General features: G+C 31.3%; 1 protein-coding gene across 1 annotated transcript; it reads right to left on the bottom strand.

Moving 5' to 3' along the window:
• Nucleotides 1–1,504: 1,504 nt before the first annotated feature.
• Nucleotides 1,505–7,414, bottom strand: LOC136989458 (putative leucine-rich repeat-containing protein DDB_G0290503). The gene has a single exon (XM_067287611.1). It carries the CDS (start codon nt 7,412–7,414, stop codon nt 1,505–1,507), a length of 5,910 nt encoding a protein of 1,969 aa, XP_067143712.1.
• Nucleotides 7,415–13,932: the final 6,518 nt, after the last annotated feature.

The raw sequence follows: 13,932 nt of genomic DNA on the forward strand, positions 1-13,932 counted from the left end.
TGAGGACATCCGTTATTGTGGGTATTACATAATAGTTTCGAAGGGCAACCTTGAATGTGAGACGTAAGACGTATACCGGGTACGTGGCCGACACAAGTCATAGGCAATTTAAAAATTCCTGTGTTGTTTAACTTGATCATTTTGACCCGTGGTTGCATCGAGCTGCTTATTTGGTTGCATTCTATAACTAGATTTAAAGGCGATGGGGTGAAATATATCCAAGTCCCTTCCTCGTCAATACGACGAAACATTGGCTTGGGGTAAACGGTAACCTTTCTCTTACACAATTTATTGACAGTTGGCTCATCTGCCATAAACAAGGCGTATTCACATGCTTGATACGGTAACTTCCATACTGCAACTTCCGGTGCGCAAGTCGTCGTTAATTTCGTGATTTACGGACCTCGTCTGCAACCTCACATGTAAGAAAGTTTATTCAATCATAATGATTCTATAAATATAAACATAATAGGAGTATGCAAAAAATGCAGCAGAGATGCAGAAAAAAAAATGAAAACACTAGAATGAGGACAATGGAGAAATAAAATTGATAAGAATATATAGGAAATCCAAAAAGTTACTGTGCAATGAAAAAGGTTTAAGTAAAGTTTTAATAAACAAAGCTTTGGTTAGGTCTATGTGCAGCATTGCATATGAGACTTACCGATCTCCTATGCAATGCTGTAAGCATAACTTCAATGTCATTACAAATTTCTCACTGCACAGTAACTTTTCAGACACCTTGTAGTAAACGTGATGGCAGAACATGATTACCTGTAAAAGATAACTCTTTACATTATCTTGATTAAATTAATATACAATATTCAATAATACAGTTCTCTTTTTTTGAAAGTTATATTTATTATTTCCAAATTTTTGCAAATAATCTTTTTGTATAATGTTTCTTGCTAATATTATTTGTAACAATTACGACATAATAATTGCAAATAAAACAAAAAATAAAAATTTAACAAACCTGTGTTAAAACATCACCTGAATAAAATCTTCAATACAATGCACCGAGACTGAACTCAACAAAACATATTCACATACATATAAACGACTTTCACAAACGTAAAAATTTTATGGATTTTCTCCTATAAATAACACAATTGCAATTTCGTAACTTGTTGTCTACTTCAGTTTCTATGATTTTGCATGTTAAAGGGTACTATTAATTTCTTTTTTCATATCTTCATATATTAAATATAAAAAAGAATAAAGATTCAACAAACTTCACAGTAAAAAGATTTCATTATATTGTTATATAATCTATGTTTTGATATATTAAATAAACAATTTATATTAAATAGTTGTATTATATACAAATACAGCTGTATCATAATAATTATATTTTATAAAATGTGTAAAAATAAAATCAATAAATTTTTAATCTGTTTGTTAATCCACTCAAGAATGATTCTACCTTCAAAAGGGAAGATAATACAATTCTGGAATGGTTGTTGCATGGCAGTGATTTAAATATTTGTAAAAATGACAAGTTTTATGTAGTTTCTTTCAGTTTCAGGAAATCGGAATACAAATTCCTTATTGTTGAAACTTCGGCAATATACTGATTTTGCTTCTCCATAAAATCAATGAGATTTTCGAAAGATTCTTTGACAGATTCAAAACTAATTTTAGAACTGTCATTATTTGAGTTTAATATATTATTTGCAGTTTTAACCGTTTCTCTAAGCTGTTCATGAACTGTAGACTGAACTACAGATATGTCCTTGTGAGTATCCTCATGTGATGATTTTACATCATCTTTCCTATTCCTTGTTTTCTCATTTGAAAATATACAATTATTGTTGTAATTTTTGTTATCAGAATTTGGGTTATCTTGGATTTTCCCAGGTAAAACAAGAGTCTTTGCAATGTTTTCACTATTTGTGGTTTCAGTTTGAGAAGCAATACAATTTATTTTAAGATTTTCGACACTTGTTTCATTATTACTTTTAATTTCATTAAATGAAACAGAAATTTGTGTGTTATCTTTATTATTCTCAGCTATATTCAAGTCAGCACATTCATTTGTTTGATTATCTTCATTACTCTCAATTGTATTTGAGTCAACACATTTATTTGTCTGATTATCTGTGTTTATTTTCTTATTTTGAACTTTGTTAGGCAAAATAGTAGTACTTGTGGCATTTCCACTATTGTTAGTTCTAATATTTGAGTTTATCTGATTGTCTGCATTCAATTTTTTATTTTGAGTTTTCTTAGACACAACTGAATTTGTTTTAACTTTTTTTGCTTCTCTTCTCTCTTCTACAGTAGTAACAACTTTATCATTCATGAACCATTTATCAAATTTGTCCTTAGACAAGTAAGACTTCAACAGCTTTTTAACTTCTAAAGATTTTGTACTACTAATATAATTCTGTAATTTCAATTTTAATTTCTCTTTCTTATCAACTTCAGAAGGGAAACCTAAGAAATTTTCATTATCGTCATCAGAATCAAATATTACAAAGGTAGGCCAAAGTAGTTTCCAGGCTTGCTTTAAATCTGACTTCTTTACATTATTCCAAGCTTCGGAGGCTTTCCACACGGCAGTCTTTATTGTATAATTTTCAAAGTAGTCGTTAAGATAACCGTCATACTTACAAAGACTTTCTAAATAAACTGTTCTATACTGATGTTTAAAGTTTTGGATTATTCCATTATTTACAGGTAAAATTAAAGAGCTAACATTACAAGGTAGACAGATTGTAAAAATATTTCCATTTTGTAGTTCATCACTATTTGTATAAGCTGGACTATTATTTATCAGTAAAAGTGCTTTACTGTTTTGTGGTAGACCAATTTGTCTAAAGTGATGCCTAACTTCTAGAACAAAATGATCATGAAACCAATCCTTAAATGTACATTTATTCATACAAGCACTTCCTTGAGCTCTGAAGAGAACTGGAAGATACTTGATACCTTTAAAAGGCCTTTGATGAAGTAATTTGCTATTGGCAACTATCAACAAATTGCATTTATGTGTACCGGCAGCATTAACACAGCATAATACTGTTATCCATTCTGTACTTTGTTCATTTCCTGTAAAAAAAGACATTTTGTTTTTGCAACTTAAAGTTGCTGTGGGTAACACATTCCAGAACAAACTACTATCATATGCACTGTATATTTGTTCTGCTGTTAATTTATTTTTAGCCACAAGCTGTTCAAATGTTTCTTTAAACTTTTGTGTATTTTCTTCTATGTCACCATCTAGCTCTTCCTCTGTTAATTCATTTTCAGTCGTGTCTACCATTGATGCATTCTTGCTCTCTCTCTCCCTTACTCTGTATTCAAACGATTTTTCGAAATCTTTAATACGTTTTGTTTTTAATTTATTTCCTGTTTTATATTTTTGATAGCTTTCATTATTTGGCTGCCTATCATGTACAATTATGTTGTTCTTATTTGCATTATTAATGTAATTCTTTTTGAAATGCCTCAACCAAACATCAGAATATGAACATGCTTTCTTTATTTTCATTCTCCGATGAAATTCTTTTGCTTTTCTTTTAATAGTTGTATCATCAATTGATGTCTTACCTTCAGCTTCCAATTTTTTGTACCAAGTCCAAACTTTTTCATTAACTGTTGGAACTCTATCACATAGAATATATTTTTGTGAATGTGGAGAGTTATATTTATTAAAATAATCAGAAATGATTGCTTTATTTCTTATTAGACGACGTAGAGTCGTTTCTCCAATATTAAACAGCAGTCTAATCCTATTTTTATCCATACCACTTTTCAATAATTTAATTATATCCATTTTTTGTTGAAGAGTCAGTGAGACATGTTTCCTCTTTGTTCTGTTCTCACTACCTCCTATACCATGATTTTTCTCTTTCTCATTTGATTTATTTTTTGTTACTTTTGCTATTAATCTATTTTCTGTTTCTTTTTCCTCACATTCATCAGTTACTTCTAATTTTTCTGTAATATATGCATTTCTGTCTTCTGCATTATTTATTTGTTTACCTTTTAATTTTGCAAGTAATTTATTAAATTTTTCTGTATCCTGCACAACTTCATCTTTTTTGCTGCTGTTCTTAATAATTCCATAGCACATCTTGAAAGATTGCAACCATGCTGGCGAATAAATAAATTCTTTCTTTATTTCCAATTTTTTATGTAATTCTTTAGCTTTTCTTATGATGGAAATATCACTGAGTGGACCTTTACCTTTAGCTTCCATTTGTTTGTACCATGACCAAAGTTTCTCATCAACTTCAGAAAGCATATCAACTTTGTTATGACTGATCCTTTTTCTTGAACACAAATCACTAGTATTATGTTCAAGAATCACAGCTTTATTTCTTAATATGCGACGTACAGTTGTTTCTCCAATGTTAAAATGGTGTGCAATCATATTTTTGGATATACCATTTTCTACTAATTTAATTATATCCATTTTTTGTTGAAAGTTTAATGTCATATACTTCTTTGTTTTATTCCTACCTTTCATACTATATCTCAGATCGTCCTCTGATTCTCTTCCTCGAACATCATACTCAGATGTCTCTTCACAGTTTCCTGCCAAATCTGCATTTTTTTCCTTTATATTTTTTACTTTGGTTTTTACATTACTTTCAGTTTTAAGTTTTCCAAATATTTTATTAAATGTCTTTCTATTATCTGTAGTAGTTGTATTTCTATTTTTAACATTAATGCCATGACGCCACTTAAAACGCTTCAACCATCCTTCAGAGTATGAACATGCTTCTTTTATTTTCATTTTCTTATGGAGTTCTATTGCCTTTTTAATTATAGATTTACCCATGACTGGACCTTTTGCTTTCATTTTTTTGTACCAAGACCAAACTTTTTCATCAACTGTTGGAACTCTACTTAGTTTAATACTTTTTCTTAAATGCATTAAATTACACTTATTAGCATTAAAGTCAAAAATTCTAGCCTTATTTCTTACTATGCGACGTAGAGTTGTTTCTCCAATGCAAAAATGACGAGCAATTTTACTCTTTGGTATACCACTTTCTACCAATTTAATTAATTCCAATTTTTGTTGAAGGGTTAAAGATACACGCTTTCCTTTTGCTGTATATCTATCATCATTTGTATGTTCTACTTGAATATCACTATCATTTATAATTTTGTCATTTGTCTGTTCCTGTATTCTGATGTCATCATTTATCTGTTTTTCTACTATGTTTATATCATTTAAAATATTACTGTTTACCTGTTCTTCTGTAATATTACAGCTTGTCTGCTCTTCTATTGTATCCTTATCTATTGGATTCTCATCATTTTTCTGTTCCTGTATGCTGATCTTATCATCATCCATACCATTAATCTGTTCATCTACTGATGTGCCTTCTTTTAATTCTGCTGCTAATAAATTATCTTTCTCAGTTATCTTGCTATCAACTTTTTCTTCTGATTCTTTTGTAATGCCTATAAATGCCTCTTCTTCATTACTTGATTGTTTATCTCTTAATGTATTAACTGTTACAACTTTTTCACATATTTCATCAAATATCTGCATATCATTTACAACTTTGATGTGTTCATTTTGCATCTTAAATTCCTTAATGTCATAATACCATTTAAAATGATTTAACCAGCCCATTGAATATAAACAGACTTTATTTATTTTCATTTCTTTATGGAATTCTTTTGCTTTCCTTATGATGAATGCATCTTCTATTGGGTTCTCACTTTTAGCTTTCATTTCTTTGTACCATGACCAAACTTTTTCATCAACTTCTGGAACTCTCTTCTGTTTAATATTTTTCTGTGAGTATCCAAAATTATGAAATTTATTAGCATAAAAGTCTAAAATTTCACCTTTATGTTTTATAATATGAGATACAATTGATTCTCTAAGGTTAAAATGATGAGCAACTTTATTTATGGGTATACCACTTTCCACTAGTTTAATTATATTCACTTTTTGACGAAGATTTAATTTTTCCACATACTTCTTCCTCAGCCTAGTGTATATATTATTGTTTATCTGTCTCTTTGTTGCATTTCTACATCTTCCCACATCATTATTTATCTGTTCTCTTGTGTTATCATCATCTATATTGTCATCCTGTACTTCTATTTCTGTTGTATTTTTGCATTCTTCCATAACATTATTACTTATCTGTTCATCTGTCATACTGCTACATTTTTCTGCACTATCATCATCAATATACTTCTCCACCAAATCATTTTTTGTCACTTTTTTTATTAACACAATTGCTTGTTTATTTGCTATATTATTTTCAAATATTCCCTTACATTCTTCTGCAGTATTTGTGTTTGTTTCTTTTTCTTTTAATTTATTTTTGATTTTAAATTCTTCAAGTAATTTATTGAAAGTTTGTGCATCATATGTAATTACATTATCATCTTTTCTAATGTCCACGATTCCATAACGCCACTTGAAATGCTGCAACCATCTCACAGAATAAATACACTCTTTCTTCAGCTTCAATTTTTTATGCAATTCTTTAGCTTTCCTTATGATAGTTATATCACTGATTGGACCTTTACCTTCATCATTCATTTGTTTATACCAAGACCAAACTTTTTTATCAATTGGAGCATTTTTATATCTAATATATTTTAACGAATGCTCAGAATTATTATATTTATCATCATAATCACATATAGCTGCTTTATTTCTTATTATACGACGTAGAGTCGTTTCTCCAATATTAAACAGCAGTCTAATCCTATTTTTGCCTACACCATTTTTCAATAATTTAATTATATCCACTTTTTCTTTAAGAGTCAGTGACACGTGTTTCCTCTTCGTTCTGTTCTTGTCGCCCACACCTTCATTTGTCTCTTTCTCACCTGACTTGCACTTCCTTACTTTTGCCATTGATCTATTTGCTCGTTCTTTGGCCTCATATTTAGAAATCACTTCCAAAATTTCCTTAGTATATCTCTCTTCTGCATTATTTAAGTGTTGACTTCTTAATTTTTCAAGCAATTTGTTAAAAGTCTGCGCGTCATAGGTTACTGCGTTGTCGCTTCCGCCATCAATTCCGTAACGCCACTTAAAACATTGTAACCACACCATCGAATAATTGCAAGATTTCTTTAGTTTTAATTCTTTATGTAATTTTCTAGCTTTTTTCATAATGGCCACATCACTGACTGGACCTTTGCCTTCACTTTCCATTTGTTTGTACCATGACCACACCTTTTCATCAATTTCAGGTGTTTTGCTTTGCTTGATATTTCTTGAGCATAAGTTAGAACATTCAAGGATTTCTTTCCTTTTCTTCACCATACGACGTACAGTTGATTCTCCAATATTAAACTGGCGAGCAATCTTAATTTTAGGTATGCCACTCTCCACTAATTTAATTAAATCCACTTTTTGCTGTAATGTTAATGCTACGTGCTTCATTCTTGATTTATTGTTACTGTTGGCAGTCAGCATTTTGATGCATTTAAATTAAATGTCTAAAGTTTATTTATTTTTTTTTAAATTTTAGCATTATTTACAGGCGAATCGAAACTGCTAAACATCACATCAAAACAGACGATAATATCGGATGCATGGCGCCACCTGACGTATTTCGTGTTAGAAATCGATTTTATTTTTTTAATATTTTAAATTGATTTAAACTTTTCTTGATTTGTTTATAAAATCGATTGCTTCGAACGAAAATAGAATTAATTAGGTATAATTAAAGATTAAAAAATTTTAAAAATGATTTATTATACGAGAGATTTTTTTAAAACTCTTTGTCCTGTGGGCACTAAAATGGTCTTTCGGCAAGCCCGTTATGGGTTTGGCCTGGCCCACAATGGGGCAAATGGTTGGTAAGAAACGGGCACAACTTATCTGGACTGACCACTCCCCGGATAGGTGGTCCGTTCGGATATGTCAGGCCCCGTCCCTCACCATCCGGTCGCCCCATTGTGGGCCTGGCCGAACCCATAATGGGCCTACTAAAAGAGGCCTCTTAGTGCCCACAGGGCGGAAAGAGTTTAAAAAAAAGACCACTTCCCGGACAATTCATGGCGTTTTTCGGCCCATCCTGATTTCATCCCGGGTCCCCCAGAGCGGTAAGCTGTGACAGCTTAACCGCTCAGCCAACCGGCCGCTTATACGAGGCATTATCGTGTTATGCGCTACATTGCTGGCTACTTTATTTATTAAACTCTCTACCTTACTAGCGCTTACAATGTTTTTTCTATGTCCTTCGAGAATTCACCCAGGGTATACTATAGATTACTCCCTATGGAATTTCGTGTTTGGGTATATATCTGAACTCAGGGGACCGAGACGAGTTCAACGATACTCTACTTTTGGACCGGAGACGAAAAATAAAAAAGTTATCATACTTTTTTCTGGCGATCGCGCGATGATAGGGAGTCGCGTCACTCTCCGCTAAGTCGGCCTCGCTATCGCGATCGGGAGTCGCGTGCTTGCCGTTAAAATCAGGGCCGTTCCGACCCGGGGGTGCAGAGGGTGCGGGGCACCCGGGCGGCAAGCCTAGGGGGCGGCGCGAGCCGCCTTAGAAAAAAGGGAAAAATTAATTTATCATTAAATTAACCTCTTAACAGTGAAGGACGAGAATAGTCGTCCAAGACGATCGAGTGGCAGTGGTGAAGGACGACTATAGTCGTTAAAAAATTCTTATAAAATACCTGGACCATTTCGTGAAGTCGTAGAATTTTCACGAGTAGTTGGGTTCTCCAACTTTGTTTTGGAATATCCTTTAGTTCTCGAGAAATTACAATAAAAGAGAGAAAATTAAAATAAATATGAAATTTTAGACGGCCATCTATCGACATAAATCGAATTTAAATTTCCCGCCGTCATCTGATTGGTTAAAAAAATTAATATTCCTAATTGGCTCGCGTCAGAAAAAAGTAGGTGTGACTTCTGTAAATGACGCTATCGGGAGAGCACCGATGCAACCGAAAAAAGTAAACAGCCTACGTCATTAGTCTAACGGTCCTTGTCTGACATACTTTTCGTAGAATCAACATTAGAGTAAGCTGTAGTAAAACGTAGTAGTTTATAGTAAAACGGTCTTCTCTAATATTCATAGTACTTTGTAAAGCTTGGATTTCAATTTAATAAGTATTATTTAATTCAGAAACATTATAAATACATCATTAAGTAAGAGAATAACGAAAAACTTTATTTTTTAGTATAATACAATTTACAAAATCGAAAGTTCGTATATCGTAATATTATAAAAAACTACATCGAAACATACAAAGTCACCTAATTTACTTAAATTCAGTTCATTATACAACTGTCGATACTCTTGCCTTCCTCAGTTTCCTCAAACAAAATTCGAAAACTTCAATTAATCCTATAAATATTTAAGCGCCATTACTATTCGAATTAACTGTAATTACAAATATAAATGAAAAATATTTTCGACATAAACCCTAGGCAATAATTATCAAAACAAAATTCTTCAAGTATAAATTTTTCTGTATAAATGTCAGCGATCCAATGTGTGACCTACTTTCTCTAACGTAGTAAAACAAAGTAAGTTGCAGTACAACAATACACATAAACACAAATAAATTAGTAGCTCAATAATACATACTTTCATTTATATCCATATGTTATATCCAAAAGTCAGTTCTCCCAAATTGTCGAAAAATAAATTATTTTCAACTTTTCTTTTTGTAAAGTAGCATATTCTGAAATACAAGTTCTATATTCAGTGTAAAATTTCCACCTTTTATCCGTTAAAAACAACGCAAAATGTACGAATCCACGTAATAAAAAATTATCGCAGTGAACTTCGAAAAAACCAGAAACACAGATACACCAGACTGCACTGTACAAAATTTTGCCACGAACTGATTCATATTTTAATGCACCTGTGAATAATTTCATCACATGACGAAAAGTTTTTGAATAAAAGCTAAAAGTTTTTAAAAATTCTTTCATAAAATCCGATGAATTTAATTAATACACAATAACTAGATCTGTTTAATAAAGATTAATAATTTTCCATTATAATTATGCAAATTAGATATAAAAAAGATCATCGCGCAAATTCTCCCGCGAACCATGGATGACTCTTACGTCACCTGGATTGAAGTTTTCCTGCAAAATACTGAAAATTTTTATATAATTATTTTACTAATCCAGTCAAATTTAAATAATATAAAATGTCTAGATCTGTTTAATAAAGATTAGTAATGTACTATCACTAATATGCAAATTAGATATGACAAAGATCACTGTGGGAAAATTCCCGCCAAGATAAAAATAGCTTTCGGTCACGTGATCACCAAAAATACGAAGAAATATGTCTACAGTTTAATATTTGTGTACATATTAATAAATTTTAATTAATGTCATCGTTTAAAATTTAATGTTTCTGTAAAAATTAGTAAATTGTAACAAATTTCATCAAAGACAACAGAATAATTTTCAGCTTATAAAAACTCTACAATAAATGATTATTTCTTCGAAAGACGTCGATATGCACGAATAAATAATAAATATGCAATAATGCTTTTATCCATTTTAAGTGGATATTGTAAAAATTAAGCTATTTAATTTGTTTGGCTTTTATAATTTAGTTTCCGAATATTTTACTGTGAAATTCCATTCAGTAAACAGAAACAAAGACAGCTATTAATTATAAACAGGACAATAGAATAATTTTTACGTAAATTGAGTGAAAATACAGAAAAAAACGAATTATATCAAAGATGGGGACAAACAAGCTTACATCCCCAGAACAGAGCTTATAATTTGTTGTCAATTTCAGCCTGTTCCTACTTGGACTGTTTTATGTTGGTAAAAAGTTAATGTTTTAAGATGTTCTTAGTGAAGAAACATAAAAGTATCGAAATATAATATTCACACACACAAAAATATTTATGTATGTCGACATTAGAAATTTGAAATGAATTATAGAATGTCCTGGATAGAGATATCGTGTGATTGTCTGTTTCTTCTGTCTTATTTTGTTTTTCTACGTGAAAATAAGATATCTTTTATAACTATTGATAATATAAACATTTTGTTTCTTTATATATTACCTTCAATTACAGCTGCAAACTTTAACACATGGAGCATGTGAGAAAGTATTATTGTATAGATTATTACATTTTTATGAATACACCTGAGACTCGTGACAATATATATTAACCTACTTTAAGTGTCAATATTTTATTTAGAATCATTTCAAACGTTATTATTACATCAAATTATGAAATGGAATGTTCCAAGTATAGGAGTAAGAGGGAGGGGAAAGAAGCCATGCATGGGGAAAAAATGAGTTTTTATCTAAATTATAATAAAATTTACTTATATTTACAAGAAATATCGATAATTTTCTTTTGGAGAAATGTATCTTGATAAAATTAATTATCTATATAAATGAAATTTTCAATAATACATTAGTTACAATGACTGACGTTCCTTTCTTACCCTTTCTGTAGTATGTCTTATTATTAAACATAGTTTCCTAGATGATAGCATAATAATGTGTAAAAAAAACGGAAAATTCTGTTAATTTGTAAACGCAGATACTATCACATAATAAGCATACTTTATCTTCTGTATATTTAAAGTCAGTTATTCGCGATTGAATTTTTCTAAATAAACCTGTTTAATCCGTAATTTATTTGACAGAAAGAAATTGTTTATGGCCGTATTTCATTTATATAATGTTTTTCTCGTGATATTATTTCTAATATCGGAAAAAAATATACATTTCTAATATGAACATACATCAATATTTTTAATTCTGAATATTATATTTCGATACTTTTATCTTTCTTCACTAAGAACAATGTACTTTTATTTTAAAAAATAACTTTTTACCAACATAAAACAGTCCAAGTAGGAACAGGCTGAAATTGACAACAAATTATAAGCTCTGTTCTGGGGATGTAAGCTTGTTTGTCCCCATCTTTGATATAATTTGTTTTTTTCTGTATTTTCACTCAATTTACGTAAAAATTATTCTATTGTCCTGTTTATAATTAATAGCTTGACTTTGTTTCTGTTTACTGAATGGAATTTCACAGTAAAATATTCGGAAACTAAATTATAAAAGCCAAACAAATTAAATAGCTTAATTTTTACAATATCCACTTAAAATGGATAAAAGCATTATTGTATATTTATTATTTATTCGTGCATATCGACGTCTTTCGAAGAAATAATCATTTATTGTAGAGTTTTTATGAGCTGAAAATTATTCTGTTGTCTTTGATGAAATTTGTTACAATTTACTAATTTTTACAGAAACATTAAATTTTAAACGATGACATTAGTTAAAATGTATTAATTTGTACACAAACATTAAATTTAAGGCGTATTTCTTGGTGATCACGTGACCGAAAGCTATTTTTATCTTGGCGGGAATTTTCCCACAGTGATCTTTGTCATATCTAATTTGCATATTAATGATAGCACATTACTAATCTTTATTAAACAGATCTAGATATTTTATATTATTTAAATTTGACTGGATTAGTAAAATAATTATATAAAAATTTTCACTATTTTGCAGGAAACTTCAATCCAGATGACGTAAGAGTCATCCATGGTTCGCGGGAGAATTTGCGCGATGATCTTTTTTATATCTAATTTGCATAATTATAATGGAAAATTATTAATCTTTATTAAACAGATCTAGTTATTGTGTGTTAATTAAATTCATCGGATTTTATGAAAGAATTTTTAAAAACTTTTAGCTTTTATTCAAAAACTTTTCGTCATGTGATAAAATTATTCACAGGTGCATTAAAATATGAATCAGTTCGTGGCAAAATTTTGTACAGTGCAGTCTGGTGTATCTGTGCTTCTGGTTTTTTCGAAGTTCACTGCGATAATTTTTTATTACGTGGATCCATACATTTTGCGTTGTTTTTAACGGATAAAAGGTGGAAATTTTACGCTGAATATAGAACTTGTTTTTCAGAATATGCTACTTTACAAAAAGAAAAGTTGAAAATAATTTATTTTTCGACAATTTGGGAGAACTGACTTTTGGATATAACATATGGATATAAATGAAAGTATGTATTATTGAGTTACTAATTTATTTGTGTTTATGTGTATTGTTGTACTGCAACTTACTTTGTTTTTGTGAGGTTGCCGACTGGGTGCCGACTATGTCAAGAGGGTCGAGCGGTCCCGAAGGGTCGTATGTGGGCGATCGGCACTGAGACAGACTCTACGGTTACAAGAAACCGTTTATTTGACACGAAAGAAGCTTACAAGATTTCCGCGATCTTGGAAGTTCTAGGTTGGCAGCAGTCTCTGGGTCTTCCTCTCCTTTCGAATATAGTCTCATTTTGAAGGAGTGTCCCTAGGTCGCGAATGGCCAGTTCCCTCGACGACTCCTCGACTCCAGGACGATGCGGTCGACTTCCGTTGATGGAAAGATGTCGATCCGAGGTCGGGAGACGGAGACGAAGATGGGCACCAGACTCACACACAACAATAGATCCGTCACTTGGAACTTTCGGGAGAAGCCCTCTTTCCTTTCCTTTCCTTTCGCTTGTTTGATATGGAGGAAGAAGCCCTCGCGTCCTTGAATTCTCAGGTTTTATCTGTTTTCCTCCGATTCCGCTTTCCGATTGGTCTCTTCTCGTCACCTGATGACAATTCGAAACCTTTCGGGGGCGCGGGAGAGGTCAAAATCGAAGTTTAATTCGATTCCCACTCGGAGATAGACGATCTACGTTTCCCCATTGTTCTATTGTTTAAAAGTTCGCGTCGTTTTCTTTAAGAAAAACTATTTCTACCTTCTATTTTTTTTCCTCTAAAAAAATAATCTTTTTCTAAAAAGAAATGATTTTAACGCAAATTTCAGTGAGGTTCGGACCTATCCAGAGCCTCACAGAGCTTCCCGCCAATTTAAAATGTCGTAACGAAATAACGACATTTTAGCTGGCAGCTCTGGAAGCTGACAGTCCTTTCTCCCTTTGTTTGCCAAGTGACGTAACAAC

Source organism: Centruroides vittatus, unplaced genomic scaffold, assembly GCF_030686945.1.
Source record: "Centruroides vittatus isolate TY-2023 unplaced genomic scaffold, ASM3068694v2 scaffold_576, whole genome shotgun sequence".
In the NCBI taxonomy this organism is placed as follows: Eukaryota; Metazoa; Arthropoda; class Arachnida; order Scorpiones; family Buthidae; genus Centruroides; species Centruroides vittatus.